Here is an 18,280-nt window from a genome sequence, read left to right as displayed (position 1 = left end):
CCGAGGCCCCTGCAGGCCACCAGGCTTGATGGGGAGGCAGCAACGCAGGAAAGTGTCCCTGAGTGTTGGAAAACCTGCTGCTGGAAACCCCTTCCTCCCACCAGCCTCTCTTCTACCCTCCTATAAAGACTTATTCAGAAAACACCCTGTATAACTCGAGCTGGGAAAAGAATGTTTTCCATATCTGGTTTGCTCCCTCTTAGCAAGTTAAAATGAACTCATTCTCTGCTTCACCCTGGCTTCCACAAAGCTCGAAGCAAAGCTTCCCAGTGCTGCAGCTTCCCCTTCTGAATCAGTGTCTCTGATTCAACTCTCCTCCTCTTGGCTCTTCTCTCCTGTTCATTCTCATATATATATACATATACATATATATATTCCGTTTTATTCTCTTTATGTACCTTTTATTTGTAAGCCTTGTGTCATTTTGGAAGAAGTAGGTGAAATAATTATAAACATTTTGAAAGTACGCTTTGCCTGTGCAGGAATCCGGTGGGATGTTTGGGGTGTCTAACCCTAGGCCTGGACAGAAGCCCCTCAATGGCCCAGGCCCCTGGGAACAGACCTTGCGCCCCTCCCGGGACTAGGGCCTCAACCCTGTCTCCCTGGTCTTCCGCTGCCACCTTCTCTGCCAAGGCAGTGAGAAGACAGGCTTGTTTCCGAGCACAGGTATGAACGCCAAATTGTATCCTGCAAATTCTATTGCAAAAGGGCCCACAGGTGGCTGAGAATGTCGGGAGCTGGCCTGTAATGAACTTCCGCCCAGGTCAGCCTTTTATTCTTTTCATGGGGCCTGTGTCACCAAAAAGCAGAATGAAACCTGTTCCCCAGAGTGTTCTCTGGCTCCAGGGCCCCAGCAAGAGCAACATTTTAACGGTTCCAATCACTCTAAATCATAGTTTCCCTACCTGTAAAGAGAAGGGATAGGACTGAACGCTATCTGTGGGCCTTACTGGCCACAGGCCTTTGAGTGGCTGACGGTGGATGATTCTAATGGTACACGACACTACGTGTCTAGGACACGACCTTGATGCTTGGGGGTTTGGCCAGATGAAACCAGAGATGCTCACTCCCTGGGCTCACACCACCTCTCTTTATTTTATTGAGTGCAAATACCTCTCCCTACAATGTTCCAGGACCCAGAGTGGCCCTGTGGTCACTGGGTGGCAGCCATCGGCACACAAGGCGGCGGCAGGGGGTGGTGGGTGTAGCTCCTTCCAGAACTACAGCTCCACAGACCAGCAGGAAATCTCTTTGCCTGGGGGGCTCTCTTGGTAATCCAGCTTGAGCTCTCTGGGATGGACAGACAGACAGATGGTCAGCATGTGTCAGGTGTGGTAGGAAGAAAGGGAGACAGCTGGGGATAGGAATGTGCAGGGTGGAGGGTCTCGGGGCCTCTGAGACTTCCCTCCAGCACAGGTCACCCAAGGGGACCCAGTGATGTGTGGTCCCTAGGGTCCAGGAATTCAGGGAGAGTTTCCCAGTGACCTCTGGGCTAATCTGTTTCCTGTGGGTCTGAGTTGACCATCCTTTGTGGGGTAACTGACAGCTGGGTCAGACTTGTCTGACCTGACACCTGACTGTCTGGTTCCTGGGGAGGGACAGAGGAGTGGGGGTCCCAGAGCCTAGCTCCCAGCCCCCACCCATGGCTGGGCTCAGTGCAGAGTTGTACTGAGTCACCTGGTGGCAGAGTAGTCACGTCCCTGGACCTTCAGTGTTCGCTTGCTGTCATCTGCCGTGTCCAGGGGCCCCCAGAGCACGTCCTGGTAAAACTGGCCTGAGATACAAAGGGTGGGTCAGAGAAGGAAAAAGACAGAGGGAGGCTGGGAAACACGCCCTCTCGAGGAGAGGGCACTTCTGTTCACAGGCAGAGGCGGCTTCTGAGGGTTTCCCAAGCCTGGGCCACGTACCAAGGGTCCCACTGACATGGCTGGAGAAGCGGTCAGTGTTCTGCAGGAGAAGCCGGAGCCCCTTTCCAGGGCCGTCCCAGAACAGCAGGCCGATGGTCACTCTGTCTGGTCTGCTGAGCAACAGGAGCCCCTCCTTGTCCATGGTCACCTTGAGGCTGTGGGCAAAGCCGTGTCCTGAGCATCCTGGAGATGCCCACCGGGGACCTGGGGTGGCCACGGGTGGGGGCTGCCCTTCTGTCCTCAGAATCTCCTAGCTTGGCCTTCCAGGTGAGGGCCCTCGGTCTTGTGGGCTTCGGTTTCCTCAGTCACCTGAGGAATGCTAACTCACTGACACCTGTTATCCTGGCATTATGTATAACATAAAATAATGGTTCCTCTCCCTCTGTCTTTCTTAGATTGATTTCTCCCAAAGTAGTTTTATGTGACTTAGGGGTTCATGAATACATTTCCTCTGTCCCTTTTGATCTTATGGCCAGTGCCACTTTCTTCTGATGATTAGTGTTTAATTGTGTGTTTTAAGATCTAGAAGGGCAAGTCCCTCTGGAATGACTTCCTTTTTTACTTAGAATAATCTCTGGAGTTATTACTGTTTTTGTTTTCGCAGGAACGTTACATGTTGAATAAACCCGTGCTGTGACTCTGAGGTTATTTTCAATGGAATCTCCCTAAACTTACACTGTCTTGTTAACACAGTTCAATGTAAAAGCTATGGTCTATTTTTCTTTATGTGGATCTTCTGAGCTCATGAAAGTATGTGAATGTTCAAGCACCACGACTGATAGGAATCCTTTATTCCATCTTCTAGTGTGTTTGTCCAAGGCACAGAAATGCTATTGATCTTTCTGTATCTACCAGATAACAGGAGACTTTAAGACCTTTTATGAAACTGGGAGCTTTTAAAGGGGAGCCCCTCAGATTCCTGAGGTCTGTACTCACTTACCAAGTGGGAACCAGTTTCTCTGGAGGGGCTGACTGAGAGGGAGTGGACAAGGCTCTCTGTACTCAGCATGGGCAGGGAGTCCAGAGGACACTGCTTGAAGAGGGCCTGGGTCCTTGGACTCTCTCCCCCCAGCTCATGACTCCCAGAGCTGGACACAGCTCTGCTGGGCTCCACAGAGAGGTAGCCCCACAAGAAGAAGTTGCAATCCACCTCTGCTACCCTCTAGCTGCCTGGTATTGATGTCAGAGGGACTTGTCTCCTTGTCAGAGCTCCAAGGCTAAGAGTGACATTCCTAACCTCCCCTGGTGGACAGTGCCGTCCAGACTCTCATCATCATGGTTACCTTATCATGTAGACAGCACACCTTCCTGTGTGCCCAGTGGGCACTGCACCATCTATGGGCAAAGTGCTCTCTGACCACATGCTCTCATGAGACTGGAGCCTCAGCCCTCCGGCTGAGGGCTCAGACGATCAGCCCTAGTTAGGGATGAGGGGGTAGAAAACCCTGCCTATGGTCACTCAGGGTTAGCAGCAGAGCAGCTCCAAACCATGCTGTCCCCTGGACCCAACAGTGACCCGGGTTAGGTGTGAGCATAGCCAGGTCCCCAGGTCAACCCCTGGCACCCTCCAGAGCTGGAGGGGGACGTGAAGGACTCTCACATCGTTGCCCCTCCTGTGGGTGCGGCTCACTGCAGAGCACTCGTGCCCAGCCCATAAAAGTGGAAAGTGGCCACTGCCTAATGCTCACCCGGGCATCACCGAGTACAGCGTTTCCTTCCACTTGTATGCAGAGTTTCTTCGGTTTCGAGTCATAACCACGTGCTCAGGGGACGCATGGATCTGCACCTGGGGGTTCTCGAAGGTCACCTCAATCCACGAGAAGCGGGCCTTCGCTGTCTCAAAGTGGCCAGTCACCTCAACCCCTGAGAGGGCCAGGAGCAGAGAGGTCAAAGCTGTGGCTCCAGCTGGGCGTTGGCCTGAACAGGAGGTTCCCCCCGCCCCTCCCCGGCTACAACCCCCAGGGCTGCTCTTCACCCACTCACCTGCTGGTTCCCTTCCCCACCTCCCCTCATGCTGTAGGCCTGCTTCCCACCATCTTTCCACTCATCCCTTGGGTACCCCTGGCTTTGGAGGGGCCCCCCAGTCTTCAGTGACGGCCACCTTCAGATGACCAGATCAGCTCCACCTTCTGGGGACTTGAGGGCAGGTCTGGCCAGTGTACCTCCCTCCTCCACACCTTTTCCAGCTCCACTGGCCTCCCTCAGGGCTCTGTGCTTCTGCCTACCCCGTTCTTGGCCTCACGGACCCCCACTTCTCCGCCAAGGCCCCGTCACCCCCATACAACCCCATGCAGCCCTATGTCCTGGCCCTCGGACAGCTCGTCTCCTCTCCTGGGTTCATCTCCACTACATTTTGGGCGCTGACTACAGGCTGTGCCCAGGTGTCTCCTCACCCTGAAGTATGGCAGTATCTAGGGGCAAGCCCACCTCTGCTCACCTTGGGGTGTAGGTCATTCAGGCCCACATAAGTGGTGCCCAGCGAGAGGTCATGGGGCAGATGTATGAGCGCAAGTGTTGGAGCTCAGGCAGCGCCTGCCTGGGACACCGCCTGCCTGGGAGTCTGTGGGTAGGTGTCCCAGTTTCTGAGGTAGGAAGCTGGGGGGTGCGCTGTGACCAGATTTCTCTGGGTGGATAACGGGGTATGTGCCTCTCACCTTGGTCAGGGTCCGAAAGCAGGTTCACTAGCTCCTGAGGGCGCCGGAGGTCCACACAGAGCCGGTCCACGCTCTGCCCAGGCAGTGGCAGGATGACAGAAGGAGCCTGGACGGGAGCTGAGACAGCAGGTGTGTTCTGGGGGTAGGTAAAGTTGGCTAGGGGCGAGGATGGGGAGGGAGGCTGAGACGGGGTGGCACTTACCGAAGGGTAGGGCTGTCGGGGTTGTTCCTGAAATAAAAAAAAGTCTCCGTTTAGGCAGTCTTTTCCTGGGGAGGGGCAGGGTTAAGGAATGGAAAAGCCAATGGATGTTCAGGGTTCCCTCTCCATCAAGAAACCTATGTTATGGGTTCATACAGCTCCCCGGACCCTCCCCTTCCAGGTCTCTCTGCCATAGTGCCAGACTCTACTGCAGCCTGGGGGCACCTTTGATTCTGAAATCCGTGTCGTGAGATGCTCCACCAGGACCTGAGGTAGGTGACGGTGCAGAAGCAGGCGCGAGTGCTAGAACAGAAAGGGAGAAGGCAGTCAGGATTCGAAGCAAACGGCAAGCCCTCCAGCCGTCACTCCTACCTGCCACCCACCAAGCTCCAACTCCACGAACCCTGCCACAAACACACACTCAGTCTAGAACTACCTTTGCAAAGAGATTTTTCCAACCAGAAGAGCATGCTGTCAGGGAAAAAACTGAGGAGATGGGGTCCAGCCTGGCCCTGCAGCTGTGTCTGAGTCTAGGTTTGGAGATCAGAAAACAGCTCAAGGGACTACTCTTGGCTTTGGGAATGGAGGAAACCTTCCTTTTCTAGAATGTTCCATCTCTAGTGAGCCAGCCTCCAGAGTGTAACAAATTCAATTCAGTAAAAATAAAGGACATGCTATTTAATGTCATGTGCTGTGCTGTGCTAGTCACTTAGTGGCATCCGACTCTTTGTGACCCTCTGGACTGTAGCCCGCCAGGCTCCTCTGTCCATGGGGATTCTCCAGGCAAGAATACTGGAGTGGGGTGCCATGCCTTCCTCAAGGGGATCTTCCCAACTCAGGGATTAAACCCAGGTCTCCCGCATTGCAGGTGGATTCTTTGCCATCTGGGCCACTAGGGAAACCCAAGATTACTGGAGTGAGTAGTCTATCCCTTCTCCAGGGGATCTTCCCAACCCAGGAATCAAACCGGGGTCTCCTGCATTGCAGGCAGATTTTTTTACCAGCTGAGCTACCTGGGAAGCCCAATTAATGTCATACCTTACAGCAAACCTCCCTGGTCTCTGCTTAGCCCTGGGCTTGGTGATTTATTTCATCCAACACTATGGGCAGGTTCATCTTGAGGAAACTTGGCCCTCAGAGGGTCAGAAAGTGGCTTACGTAACATCAGCTCTGGTAGCACCAATATCGAGGTCATACGGTGGAATGGAGAAGCAGCAGCAGGAGGTCCAGGTGGTCCGAATAATGGAGTGCCGTTTAACAATTTCAAACCTCCACCTTTGGCAAAGTTCACACAAGCAGTGTTTTCTCAAGCAGAGTCATGGGTCCCCACAGCCTAGGCGCTGGGACTAACCCCAGAAGAGGGACATGGAGGGGGCAGGTGGGTCCCCTCCCCTCCCCTATCACTCTGGGTTGGAACAAAGGGCCCTTCTCGAACTCCTCCCTGCTGGAATATTGGCCCTCCTTCCCCGCTCTGGTAGTGCCCCTCAAACTATCTTTTCCTCTCCAGCCTCTTCTTTTAGAAAAGACAGAGACAGGGTCTGCACTGCTGCCTCCTAATCAGACACAACTGGATTTGAGTCCCAGCCCTGCTACTGGCTAGGCGAGTCTAGTAAGTCACTCCCCTTATCCACAGCCAGGGCAGAGCCCAGCCTGTAGCCAGGGTAAAGGTTCTGTCAGTATCCCCTTCCTCTACCCTCTCCTCTTTTGCTACCTGGTTTCCTGGATGTTCTGTCCCCCACAGAATGACCAAACCTCATGGGCCCTGGAAATCAGAGAAACTTGAGTTTGCTTCTTGAATGCATGTTTCTGGGACCCCCAGTGTCTCTGTGTCTCTAGGGCCTGAGTGACAGCCAATATCTGAATGAACAGGTAACTGAGTGCACCAGCGTGCTTGGGCAGACGACACCCCTCCTGAGGAGGGCTGGGTGGGAGAGGCGCTGGCTAGTCGCCATATGGTCGCCGAACCATAGGCCCTGTGTCAACCAAGAGTCACCAGGGCCAGCCTTAGAGGGCATTAGGCTCTTACCTAAGTAGACTCTGCTGCCTCTGCTTTCTGAATAAGACAAAAAGAGGGAGAAAGAGAGATACACCATCAGGGTGGTTTGGATATATCTGAAGTATTTCTATTTAACTTTGTTTCCCAACCCCAGCGCTATACAGGGTACCGTGAACGTGCGGCGGCGGGGGGTGGGGGGCGGGAGGGGGTCAGGAGGCCCAGCCTCAGTTTCCTCATCAATGAAACAGGGATGAGTTTTCTGGGAGTCTTGGTTGGGACGTTGGGGAGGGGCTGGGGAGAATACTGGGTCAGAACTCTGCTGCCACACCCACCATCCTCCACAGGCTTCTCAGCAACCTGAGACTGTTCTTGACCTTCAGGTTTGGTGATCACCATGGACGTGAGGGGGGTGACAAAGCTGTAGCTGAGTGACAAGCTCAGTGCGCGGGCCTCAAGAGCCTGCTTCTCAGCATCTAACGCAGAGACCCTGCAGGTAGAGGAGGCCAGTGGCTCAGCAAGCCCCCAGGTGCCCAGAGTCTCCCTCCCTCCCAGACCCTTCTGGGGTTACCACCACCTCAAGTCTCCCTGCCCAGGAGATGCCTGTGCCAGCTGTGCCAGCCCTGCCAGTGAAGAGCCTGGGGAGGTGCTGAGGCCGTGGATGGCCACCCCAGTGGGCCCTGGAGGATGCCTTCACCCACATTTGCTCGAGCAGTTGCTGGATGGTCAGGTATGCCCAGAGTCTCTCCATGAAGCTGTGGAAGATGTACTTGGGGCTCCGGAACATCTCCTCCTGCTCGGCCACATGGGACATCATCATAAAGGTGATGTTCTCCCTGTGCTGGAAAGAGGGGCCCAGGGAGGGCAGGAGCAGTGAGGGCGTGATGCCAGCACCTGGCCTGGTGCTGCCCAGCCCGCCACAAGAAACCTGGTTGGGGTGGCGTTGGTTGCAAGTAGAGCAGAGGGTACGGAGGATGCTTAGGGGTGTGAGAGGCTCAGTCCTGGAGCCTCCAAGGATGATAAGGAGGTGGAGAAAACATGGAGAAGACTATTCCAGGTGCAAAACAATGGGCGCAGAACCAGGAGCTGCCTGAATTTTTTGCCCTCTCCACACATACAGCTATTTTTTTCTGTTTTTGGCTGTGCCACGTGGCATGTGAGATCTTAGTTCCTCGACCAGGGATTGAATCCAGGCCCTTGGTAGTGACAGCATGGAGTCCTAACCACTAGACTGCCAGGGAAGTCCCTTGGATGAATTTTAAATAGACTAACACTCTTGCCCCAAGCAACAAGACCTGTGAAACCTTAGGTCTGGTGTTCGAGCTATTTTTCACAACACGTTAACTACATAACTACTAAAAGAAAGACATGTTTGTTTGTGAACTACACTAAGTCACCTTGGGTTCTGCACTTTAAGAACTCCTGGACTCCAGGACAATATGAGCAGCTGACACACAGGGAGTGTTTACACAGGGCAAAACCTTAATCTCCAACGCAGCCTTATGAGGTGGGTGAGGTTGACTTATTTTCATGGCTACAAAGCAGGAAACTGAGGCACAACGAGGTTTAGTGCCATGCTCCAGGTCTCAACTCTGCGAGGTGCCAGAGCTGGGTGTGAAGCTGGGCAGGCTCGCCATAGGATGTGCTCTGCCTATCCCAACACTTGGCTACTTCTGAGACAAGGCCCTGGGCACCCCCATGCCCACTTGCCTTGCCCACCTGCTCTTCTCCCCACACATGCTGACTGCCTGCCACAAAATCATGAAATATTCCTCTGTCCTTCCAACATCTGACCTCTTCCACCTCCCACTTACCCCTCAGTCTCAGCTGAGCCTCCCTCAGAAGCCCTCCCTGATCCCCAGGCCAAGCTGGGGCTTCCAGCGCTGCTTCCCTGACTCCCCAGGTTTACCCAGCCCGCAGCTCCTTGCTTGTGTGACAATGTACCCGTGCTCTCTCTCTCATGAGGGCAGTACCCCCAGGGCCTGGAGAGATGCTGTGATTCTCTTTGTAGAATGAGAGGCAGGGAAGGCTGTGCAGGGACAGGACACCACCTGGTGGGCTGGGCTCTTGACCTGGCAGTAGCGGGACCTGCGGCAAAGTGGCTGCTCTGCCTGGAGGTCAGACTGCTAATCTGTGAAATGGGAGCAGCCCTCCCTGCCTGACTGCTTGGGTGAGGACAGGACGGGATGTCAAGCAGCTGGTGCCCTCAGGAGCAACAGCAGCAGCTGTACTGGTTGACCGTTACGTGCCTACCACGTGCCAGCGCTGCGCAGGCGCCCTCAGAAAATTACATCATCTTGATAATCTCCACGGGGAGCCAACACGGTGGGGCTGCGTCACCCACAGATGGCAGAGGGCACTCTGTAACTTGCTCAAGGTCAATGGGCTGGAGCCTGGCAGGGCTGGGGTTTGAGGCCAGCCCCTCTGACTGCCCGCCCCAGCTGCCCTTCCCCTCCAGAATGGCCAGCCACACTTACCAGCTGCCCCCGGATTTGGGCTAAGAGCACGTCAGGGCTCTGCTCCCGGAGCTTCCCAGCCACTACCAACTCGGAGCCCTTGAAGAACACCCGGAAGGTGTCCTGCGTGACCGACTCCACAGCATTGCTCGGGTACTCAAAGGCCACTGACGTCATCAGTGGGTTGGCCACCTCCTGGTAGAAGTCCTGCAGGGCAGGGAGGGTTTCATGAGGGCCGGGCTGGGGTCTGCCCACCTGGCTGTGCCATCCCTTGCTCACACAGCCCAGTCAGGGTGTGTGGGCACCTGCAGCTGCAGGGCGGAGTCTGAGTCCTCATAGATGCGCCGGGCCAGGCCGCCATTCTCTAGTGCCATCTTCTCCAGGAAGGCGTAGCTGACATCGAAGCCAAAGCCCAGGCAGAAGAGACTATGCTGGCCATTTATAGCTTTCCGCACGTTCTTCTGGATATTCGAAGGGTTGGTCTCCCCTGGACCCAGTGGTTTCGGAAAGGGGTGAGAAAACGGTGATTGGCTCAATGGATATTTCTGGAATCTCAGAGCCAAAGAGGCCTAAAAGACCTTTCTCCCTGCCCCAGGTTCCACAGCACGCCAGGCTGAAACCCAGCTTCTCCTTCTGGGCAGTGCACCAGGGGGGTGCTGGCAGTGCCTCACCTACAGTGGGGTCACCATCAGTGAGGAGGATGATGAGGGTGATGCTCCCTTCAGGCAACAGCTCCTCCTGGTTGGCTTTCTCCAGCAGCTGCACGGCCATCAGCATGGCATCATTTATATTGGTCCCTGTGGGGCACACACCCTCAGCGGGGCTCCCAGCAGGGCGCCCCAGAAGTGTCCACCACGCAGGGCTGCACAAGCACTCACCTCCCTGGGCCTGGATGCCAGTGGCGTAGCTCTTGGCCTCATTCACGTTCTCAGTCGAGGCTGGCACTAGCAAAGGTTTCCACGTGGTTGCTTCCGAACTGAAGCTGATGAGGTCGAACTGGTCATGGGGACTGAGGTCATCCAGGATCTTGATGAGGGCTTCCCGGGTCTGGGTCAGGGCAAGGGGACACAAGGTGGGTGTCTCAGTGGGGCCTCCCTGGTGGCTCCTGTGCCCTTAGACTGCACCTTAAGGCTCACAGCTGGAATGAGGACGTGGGGAATGTTCTAGCGGCAAGACCAACCTCAATCCATGGGAGCCCCCTACCTAGGAAGAGGGAGGGCACGTCTGGTTGGCCTGCTGGACCAGAGCTGATGGTGTTAGACGTCTGCGAGTTTTCAGAACTCCTACCTGGCCCACGGGACCTACCTGCTTTATTTTCCTGCCCATCATGGAGCCGCTCTTGTCGATGACAAAGATCACATTCTTGGGTATTGTGGACAGGCTATCAGGGGCAAAGTAGTGCACAAAGTAGCCATTCTCAATCTGTGACCAGAGTGAGACACAGCCAGGTGTAAGAGCTGCAGCTCTGCCCCCAACCAGCCTCCTCACCCCCAACCCTGAGGTTCTGCTGCACTCTTTATTCCAGCTCCTTCCGGCCCTATTCCACCATGAGCCTCCCCAGATTCTCGCCATATTGCTTGGCTTGATCCAGTGCCTCCCTTACAAAGGCTTCCCTGCTTAGACCTGGCTCGCCAGAACTCTACCCTTACTTTACCTATTTAATTATTTGAAGCAGCTTATACTAAAAGGTTCAGACATAGTATACCTGAGATCCATCAAAGAAGTGAAGACTCCAAAAACAAGGCCCATCAAAAAGGTAAAAGGGAAGCACAATGTGGCCAGAAACTTATGTGAAAGAAGCTACTGCGATTGAGCATAAAAGTGAACTGTGAGCCTCCTGGCAGCCAGGGCAACAAGGGAAACCCCACCCAATATCTCTTCAGCAGAGATGAACTTTTCTCCCCCTCTGGAAGGGAACAGTTTCAGCGACAACACAACCAAACTGCCTGTGTTCTCTCTGTGCAATACCTGGGGCACACTGATAACCAGGGTGGTTATTCTGTCTTTTCTTCAACAACACCCAGGCTCAGGTCCTTGAGGGTGAATGGACTTTTTGGTGGCTCAGCTTTTGCCTGGAGCCCACATACCTGAATGGAACCCCCGGAAAGGGGCCGGTCCACATCGTAGCGGACAATGAAGCTGCCATCTAGGACCGTGTCCTGCTTCTCCGGATACTTTTGTTGCTGTGACAGTGTTGGCTTGAATCGGACGTGAGCCTGGAAAAATGACCTGGCTGAAGTTGGAAGGAGCAGCAAGGTGGTATTAACAACACCCCTCATCCCTATCTGAAGAGAGAATTCCAGGAGGCAGTCTTGGGTCAAGTTTCAGGAGACTTTGTCTCAGGCTGAGCTGTCGGCCAGATGACCTCCATATAGGGGAGCGGGTGTGAGTGAATCTCCTGCTCCCGTCTTTGTGCAAGCAGAGGCTGGGCCCAGGATGTGTGCGGTCCAGCCAGCCCCTCCTCCCTACCTGGTCTGGGGACCCTCACATAAGTCTTCTCTCCTGAGCTCAGGGTTCAAACCAGGACCCACCATCCATCCCTGGGCCTTGCCCTCCCTGTCTGCCAAATGACAGCACGGACATAGGAACCTCACAAGTCCCTCAAGCTCAGAGATTCTGATCAGTGGTTCCGCTCTCTGGAAGTCTACCCTCAAGACAGGCCCCTGGGAACCCTCACCCGCAGACCCTAGCAGGCCCACCTTGGTCTTGTTCTGTGAGGTGGTGAGGGCCTCTGCCAGTTTATTGGTCATGAAGGTGCTCTCTGTCTCCAGAAAGCTGATGCCCTGAGGCTCGAAGATGTGAATGTCCATCTAGAAGCAAGAAGTGGGTTACTGGGTCTGCTGGGAGCCAGGGCTGGCCCTCACAGGGTAGAGGGGGAAGCTGGGTCCGCCTTCGGCAGAGTGAGGTCATCAAGGAAGCCTTCTAGGAGAAAGTGGTGCCATGTACCTGCAGGTGTTTGACCAGCTGCTGGGGCCGGACTTTCAGCAGCAGCTCGTACGCTCCCAGATGACGGGCCAGCAGCTCTTCATACACCAGCTCGAAGGTGACCTTGGCAGCAGGAGCCACACTAACGGACACCTGGAACTGCTCTGTCTTTCTCCCGGTGGCCCTGGGGGAAGAGGGCATCGGATGTGCCCCTCAGACTTGGGGTTGGGGTGGGTATGGCCCTTGGAGGGGGAGCAACGCTCAACAGCTGAAGGCGGGGGCAGCCTTGACCCCACCCCCAGAGGGATCTTCCCCCGCCTTGGACTCACCTGACAAGGCCAGCACTCTCGCCCCTGGCCACAGCTGCACTGTACTGCTCCTGCGCTGCAGCCTTCTCCTTGATGTTACCTGGGTAGGTCACACCATCGATGACCCTGGGGCAGGAGGGAGTGAGTTGTGAGAGCCTGGCGGGTGAGGCCCACTGCAATCCCACCTTCTCTGGGACTTTCCATGCCCAGAGTGACTCCTATCTTTACCTGAGCCCACGCGTCTCTTACACACCTACTGCGGACACAGCTCTGTTTGGGGCCCCGGGGTGCTCGGGGCTCAGCAGACCTCCATCTACCCTGAGCTATGCGCTGTGTTGGCTGACATGCCTTTTCCTGAACTACTGGGATGAAGGAGGAGGCAGGGCTGAGCAAGTACCTGGCCTCTCTCCTCCCTTCCTGTATGGCTCCACGTTCCAGTTGCCCCTTCCACCCTACAGACTGTCTCCAGAGGAACTAATCAGCCACCAGCGAGAGCTCTGAGCCTCATTTCACTCAGCCTTGTGTCCAGCTGGGTGGGGCAGGCTGAGGAGGGAGATGCTGGCTCCCAGGCCAGTGGAGACACAGGGCTGAAGGCTCTGACCCCTCTCTCCACGGCTGCCCCTTTTCACCAACAAAGGACAGGCCACACTGAAGAGAGGCTGGCTCCTGGGAAAGGTTTTGGATGACTAGGGGATGGGGCTCCTTGATGGGTAGAAACAATCCTAGTGGCCATTTGAGGGATAGAGAGAGAAGCGGCAGGCAAACATAAGTCTGCTCCATCCGGGGGGTGGTGTGAAAGTGTAAGAGTCTCCAGGTGGGAGGGGACAGCCAGGATGTCGGGACCAGTGTCCCTCCTCCGCACCTTCCTGGTCACAATTTAACCCTGGGCTACAGTGGGGCTGGTGCTGGGCTGCAGGGCTCCTCCTTCCAGATGCCCAAATGGGGCTCCTAGCCAGGTTGGGGAGCAAGGCACCCTGCCCTGCCCCCTGCTTCCCTATCTCATGCAGCCACAGGAGCTGGCCCAGAAAGGGGTGCATGTCCTGGGCCTTCAGAAGATGAAATGGGCCTGGAACCTTGCAGCTTGCCAGCCACAGCACCCACGTGGGAAGTGGGGTGCAGCCTGTGAAGCTTACACTGCAAGTTGGGCCGCATAGGCCTGCTCCTGGTTAGGAAAAGAAGGGCTGATGGAGGGGGTTGGGCAGAGAGCTAAGGAACCAACCATAAGGACCCTGCCCCCATCGCAGGTGTTCAGAGGTCCCAGGGTGCAATGGGGACTCTGCCTGAGACGCTAGCTCTCTGCCCCGCCCATCACCCTCCCTGAGTTTCTAGGATCAGCCCCTCTCTGGCCTGTTCTTAATCACTGCCTCTCCTGCAGGGCCAGAGACAGAGAGTTCTCTGGCATTTAGCAAACATTGCAAAACTCAGTTGGGAAGGGTGGGGGAGGAAAGTAGAGGACAAAGTGACGATCATCACCAGCTTACAGAGTCACCAGCTTACGGAAACCCCAGGGGCCTCTCAACACAGCTTCTGGCTCAGAGAAGAACCATCCTTTGCAGTATCCCACTATGGGGCAGCTGGACCAGCCTGGGTCAGAACTTCTGTGACAAGGAAGTGATCGCCCTCCCTGAGGCATTGCTTCATTGTAGGGGCTTAAGAAGTTAAGAAGTTTTCTGTGTTCTGGGTTGGAATCTGCCTTTTGGTGATTCCCTTCTGTCTGGGCTTGGCCTCAGGATGCCCTAAGTCTATACTTCTCAAAGGCAAAGACATAAAGAGGCTGTGGTTCTCCATCTGGCACCTGGGAAGAATTCAGGGAAAACAGATGGATGAATAGATGGAGAGACAGAAGGCGGGAGGGACCAACGGAGGGAGGGATGAAGGGAGAGAGGGATAGATGGAGGGAAAGAGGTAGGAATGGGTAGAGGGGTGGAATGAGGAAGGTAGAATGGGAAGGAGGAAGGGATAAAAGGATGGAGGCAAGGAAGGGTCTCTGAGAATGCATGAAGTTCCTGGAAGCCTCTGGCCTCTGTATTGCCTACAGGTGGAACACACACACCTCAGGCTTATATCCTGGCACATCTCATATCAGGAAGAGAACACAGGGGCCATGGCGTCAGACTGCTGGGTTGGGGAGGGGAGACCAGGAAGAGTGCAGGAGGGCACCTACATGGAGAAGTTGGTGATGAACGCTTTCTTGGGCAGCTCCATCTGGAAGGTGGCCTCCCGCACGGCATCAGCCTTGTTGACCACCCGGCTGGTGATGACTGTGTGGGCGAATCGGGAGGAGACCTTAGAGTCCACAGTGAGGCTGTAGATGTCAATGTCATTCTGGACCTGTGAAGGAGGAAAGGGTGGGACTGTTTAATGCTCTTCAAGAGTGGGTCTTGACCTTGGTCCCACACCAAGCCCTGGCCCACAACCCCAACCGAGCCTCAGACCAAGAAGAATTACATGCAGCATTGTGAACTTTGATCTCAAATCAGAGGCCGCTGTGTGTTTCATTCCCCACCCAATAGTGCAGAGACCCTACTGGGCAGGGACCGGTCTGTCTTGTCTAGTGGGGGCCACAGTGCTCCTTGGAGAAAAAGCAGGCAAGGGGTTGGGGGTGGAGCCTGAGCCCCACTGTGTCTGGGAGGGACTAATCCTTGAGGCAGAGTTGAGTGGCAGCAGCTTCCATGCCATCTTAGCCCTGCCCAGTAGAAGGGCAGTGCCCAAGTCCGGTGACTGGGAAAACAGTGCCCACCAGCCTCCTCGCAGGGGCCTGCGGGAGCTGGGAGACTTGGAGGTAGGGAAGGTCCATCTCTAAGGCTGAGCATCTTCTGCTCTGTCCTTTTCTCCACAGCCATGGGGCTGCCCTTGTTTCTCCATCCATCCCATGGGGCACTCCCCCAAGCATGTATATTTTGCCCCAGGTGTGCAGTCTCCAAGGAAGGGTATGTGTACACAGGCAGAGCCTACACGGCTTTTGCCTGCTTGCACATGGCATACTTGTGTTCAGCACAGAGGTGCACGGCAGGCTGAGTGCCTTGTTTACACGTGAGTGAGTGTCTGCCTGGTGCCAGACCCTGTACTCAGCATTTCGTAATACTAAAGGTTTCCTCTTCACCACAAACCTCTGAATAGTTCTATTACTGTAACCTTGTTCTGCTACTGTTCTACAGAGGAGGAAAAAGAGACATAGAAAGCATCAATAACTTCCGCGAGGTCAGGCTGACAGGAGGGGTAAGCTGGGCTCCTGAGGCGCATTCTTACCCACCCTTCCAGGGCAACTTGCTAGGCTGTAGTTCCTCCCTGGGAACTGGGAAATAACAGGATCACCCCTCCCAGTAAATGGGGGATTCTCCATAGACCCCTTAGGGCAGCACCCCTTCTCTGAACACACACTGACCCATGCTCACACAGACCAAGACTCTCCTCGCCTTCACTCATTTGCCCCATTCACTAGGGTGCACACACACAGGCCCCCACAGATGTTACCTTTTGGGCCTTGCTGGTCTGGAGGACAGCCAGCGAGAGCAGGACCAGCACGATGCTGTGGATGCGGCCCGGGGCTGGGGTCTTCATTCTGGCTCTGGCCGGTCGCTTCTGAACGTGAGACAGCGAAGTGTGGAATTAGTAACTTGCTCGCCGCCCCGCCCCTGCGGGGGCAGGTTCTGGGAAACTGGGATCTGCAAGGCCAAACACCACAGGGGCCTCAAGATAAGCAGGCAAGCTGCAAATGTCCTGTGGACCTTGGCTGGGGATGGGAACCCAAGAACAGGCTTGGGTGGGAGTTGAGTATGGGCGCCCCTTCTGAAAGGTCCAGAATCTAAGCAAGGCACCACCACCCCTCATACCAGTAATCCCACCAAAAAGCTCCCCAGGGCTGGGGGGCACAGCAGTGAACTGGCCAGCTCTCCGTAAGCCCAGCCTTAGAGGAGAGGCATGGCTGGGAAGAGGAGGGCCAAAGTATGGTTTCTGGGAAGCAGGGGGCCTGGAAATCAGGTCAGTGTGACTGGTCACTGGGACCCAAGGGCACGAAGCAGCCCTCGGGGCACCTGAGTGGAGCAAGATCTGCTGGGGCTAAGGCGGGGTGGATACGCCTTACTTAGGGGAGGAGTGGGGCTAGGCCAAGGGGCCCCTCTTCTCTCTGCTGGGGGGGTGCCCAGGATGCTGTTCAGGCCCCATTATTCTAGCCAGGTATCTTGGTGCAGTTCCAGCAAGGCCTCCAAAACAAGATCTGCACTTGGCAATACAAACCGAGTCACCAAGATGCCCTGCGTTGTGGCCCAGAGATCAGGCTGTGGGGAGTTTCCTGAGAGGGAAGCATGGAGTTCCTGAGGGGGCGATTCAGGGTGGTGGCGTGTGTGCTCAAGTGGCCTATGTGGAGGTCAGTTGTGCCAAGGGAGCCCGTGAATCACTCCTAGTGAGGAAGGGCAGAACACCGATCTGTCAGCAAGCCACCGCCAAGGCAGTGCTGTTGTCATGGGCCCAGGCCACAGGAGGACGGCTGGAGGGCCTGCGGTAGGATTAAGGATGGCTTTTTTCAATTTTTCTGTAATAAAGTTGAAAGACTGTTTTCGTAACAGCAATAAAGCAAATAAATATTAGGGGGTGGGGACACAGCTGATGCTTGTCTCCTTGTGGATCTGGGAGAGCTCAGTTCCTGAGTCTCGGGCCACATATGGGCTAAAGATGCTTCAGAAAAGTGGCCAGGTGCCAGACCCTGGGTCGGAGAAGGAGGGCTCAGTGACATTCTCCTGGGGATAGGGGTTGAGGGAGGGTGCCATCTTCAGGTCCCACTTGGGAGAGTCACAGGGCAGGAAGGGGTCTCCTCCATTAGCCCTGCCTCTGTCAATGCCAGCAGCACCTGCCCCGAGGGAAGGGAGCTGGGTCTGTGGCTACAAGTAAACACTCCCTTTCTTTACATGACTTCAGCTGAACCTCTGTGCACATCTGCACCACCCACCCCTTGGCTCTGGATGTGATCGGAATGACACGGGAGAACATAGCCTTTCAGCAATCTTTGAGAAGGGCCTCCCCAAGGGGCCCAGTGGGCAGGCCCAGGCCTGGCCCCCACAGAAGGTCTGCTCCCTCGGGCCCAGTCTGAAAAAGCTATATAAGGAGGCAGGGCTGGCTGGGAACATGCGAAAGGCTTTGTGCAGCCCGCTCCACCTGCTTAGGGGATGGGCGAGACTTCCTTGCAGACATCGGCCCCAAGCCAGGCACTGTAAGCCCAGGCCCTGCCTGACTAGCCTGGACTGTCTGGGGTCTTGCTGTCACAGCTGGACAGGCCTCTCTAGTGCCCTGAATCCGACAGCTCCAGGTGCTCAGGGACATTTGAGGCCTGAAGCGGGAAGAATCACACAAGACCTGAGACCCTGGTGTTCCGTGACTCAGGCAGAGCCATGGGAGTGGCGAGGGGGAGGCTTACTCAGCTGGGGTGAGGGGACAGTGGCTCAGGGAGTGGTCGGCCACTGGCCGGAGAGGAGCCTCCACCTGGTTGTGTCTTTGAGGGGATGCGAGGTGGCAGTGGGCAATGTGACCAAGGGGGAGGGAGATTCGAGAACCCTGAGTTCCACCGAACCTTTGGGTCCCTGGAGGCATCGCGATGGCTTCTGTGAAGGGTGGGGACAGGGTGAGCCCCAGGCCCCTACCTGCTTCACTCTGAGCACTGTGACCATGGCCTGCTCTACACAATAGGGCCCCTTGTCACATACTAGGAGAAACTGCGACTCAGAAAAGGAGAGACGGTTTGAAGTCACACAGGTCAGCACCAGGTCTCCACACCCAAGGCTCTCTGTGGCATGTGGCGGTGGGCATAACAGCACCTGCATTATCCTCTGGGACTTTCCCAGAAGT

At 55.6% G+C, this 18,280-nt stretch overlaps 1 protein-coding gene across 2 annotated transcripts; it reads right to left on the bottom strand.

Annotated features, from left to right (window-relative positions):
* Positions 1–1,075: 1,075 nt before the first annotated feature.
* Positions 1,076–18,242, bottom strand: ITIH4 (inter-alpha-trypsin inhibitor heavy chain 4). Of its 2 annotated transcripts, XM_070360112.1 has the most exons (23): positions 15,917–18,242; positions 14,607–14,773; positions 12,464–12,568; positions 12,156–12,318; positions 11,909–12,019; positions 11,297–11,425; positions 10,515–10,631; positions 10,088–10,256; positions 9,881–10,006; positions 9,515–9,696; positions 9,231–9,416; positions 7,455–7,594; positions 7,089–7,243; positions 6,787–6,813; positions 6,472–6,522; positions 5,919–6,035; positions 4,986–5,063; positions 4,764–4,790; positions 4,562–4,678; positions 3,596–3,770; positions 1,908–2,062; positions 1,678–1,774; positions 1,076–1,290 (listed from the first exon to the last, which is right to left on the bottom strand). In XM_070360112.1, exons 1-23 carry the CDS (start codon positions 16,001–16,003, stop codon positions 1,221–1,223), a joined length of 2,751 nt encoding a protein of 916 aa, XP_070216213.1. In that variant the 5' UTR covers positions 16,004–18,242; the 3' UTR covers positions 1,076–1,220. The 2 variants fall into 2 exon arrangements, with proteins under 2 accessions (XP_070216213.1, XP_070216214.1); XM_070360113.1 differs by lacking the exon at positions 6,472–6,522.
* Between the last annotated feature and the right edge of the window lie 38 nt (positions 18,243–18,280).

This window comes from Bos mutus, chromosome 22, assembly GCF_027580195.1.
Source record: "Bos mutus isolate GX-2022 chromosome 22, NWIPB_WYAK_1.1, whole genome shotgun sequence".
Classification (NCBI taxonomy): Eukaryota; Metazoa; Chordata; class Mammalia; order Artiodactyla; family Bovidae; genus Bos; species Bos mutus.
Note: the sequence above shows the minus strand (reverse complement) of the source record. Positions and strands in the feature narration are given on the sequence as shown.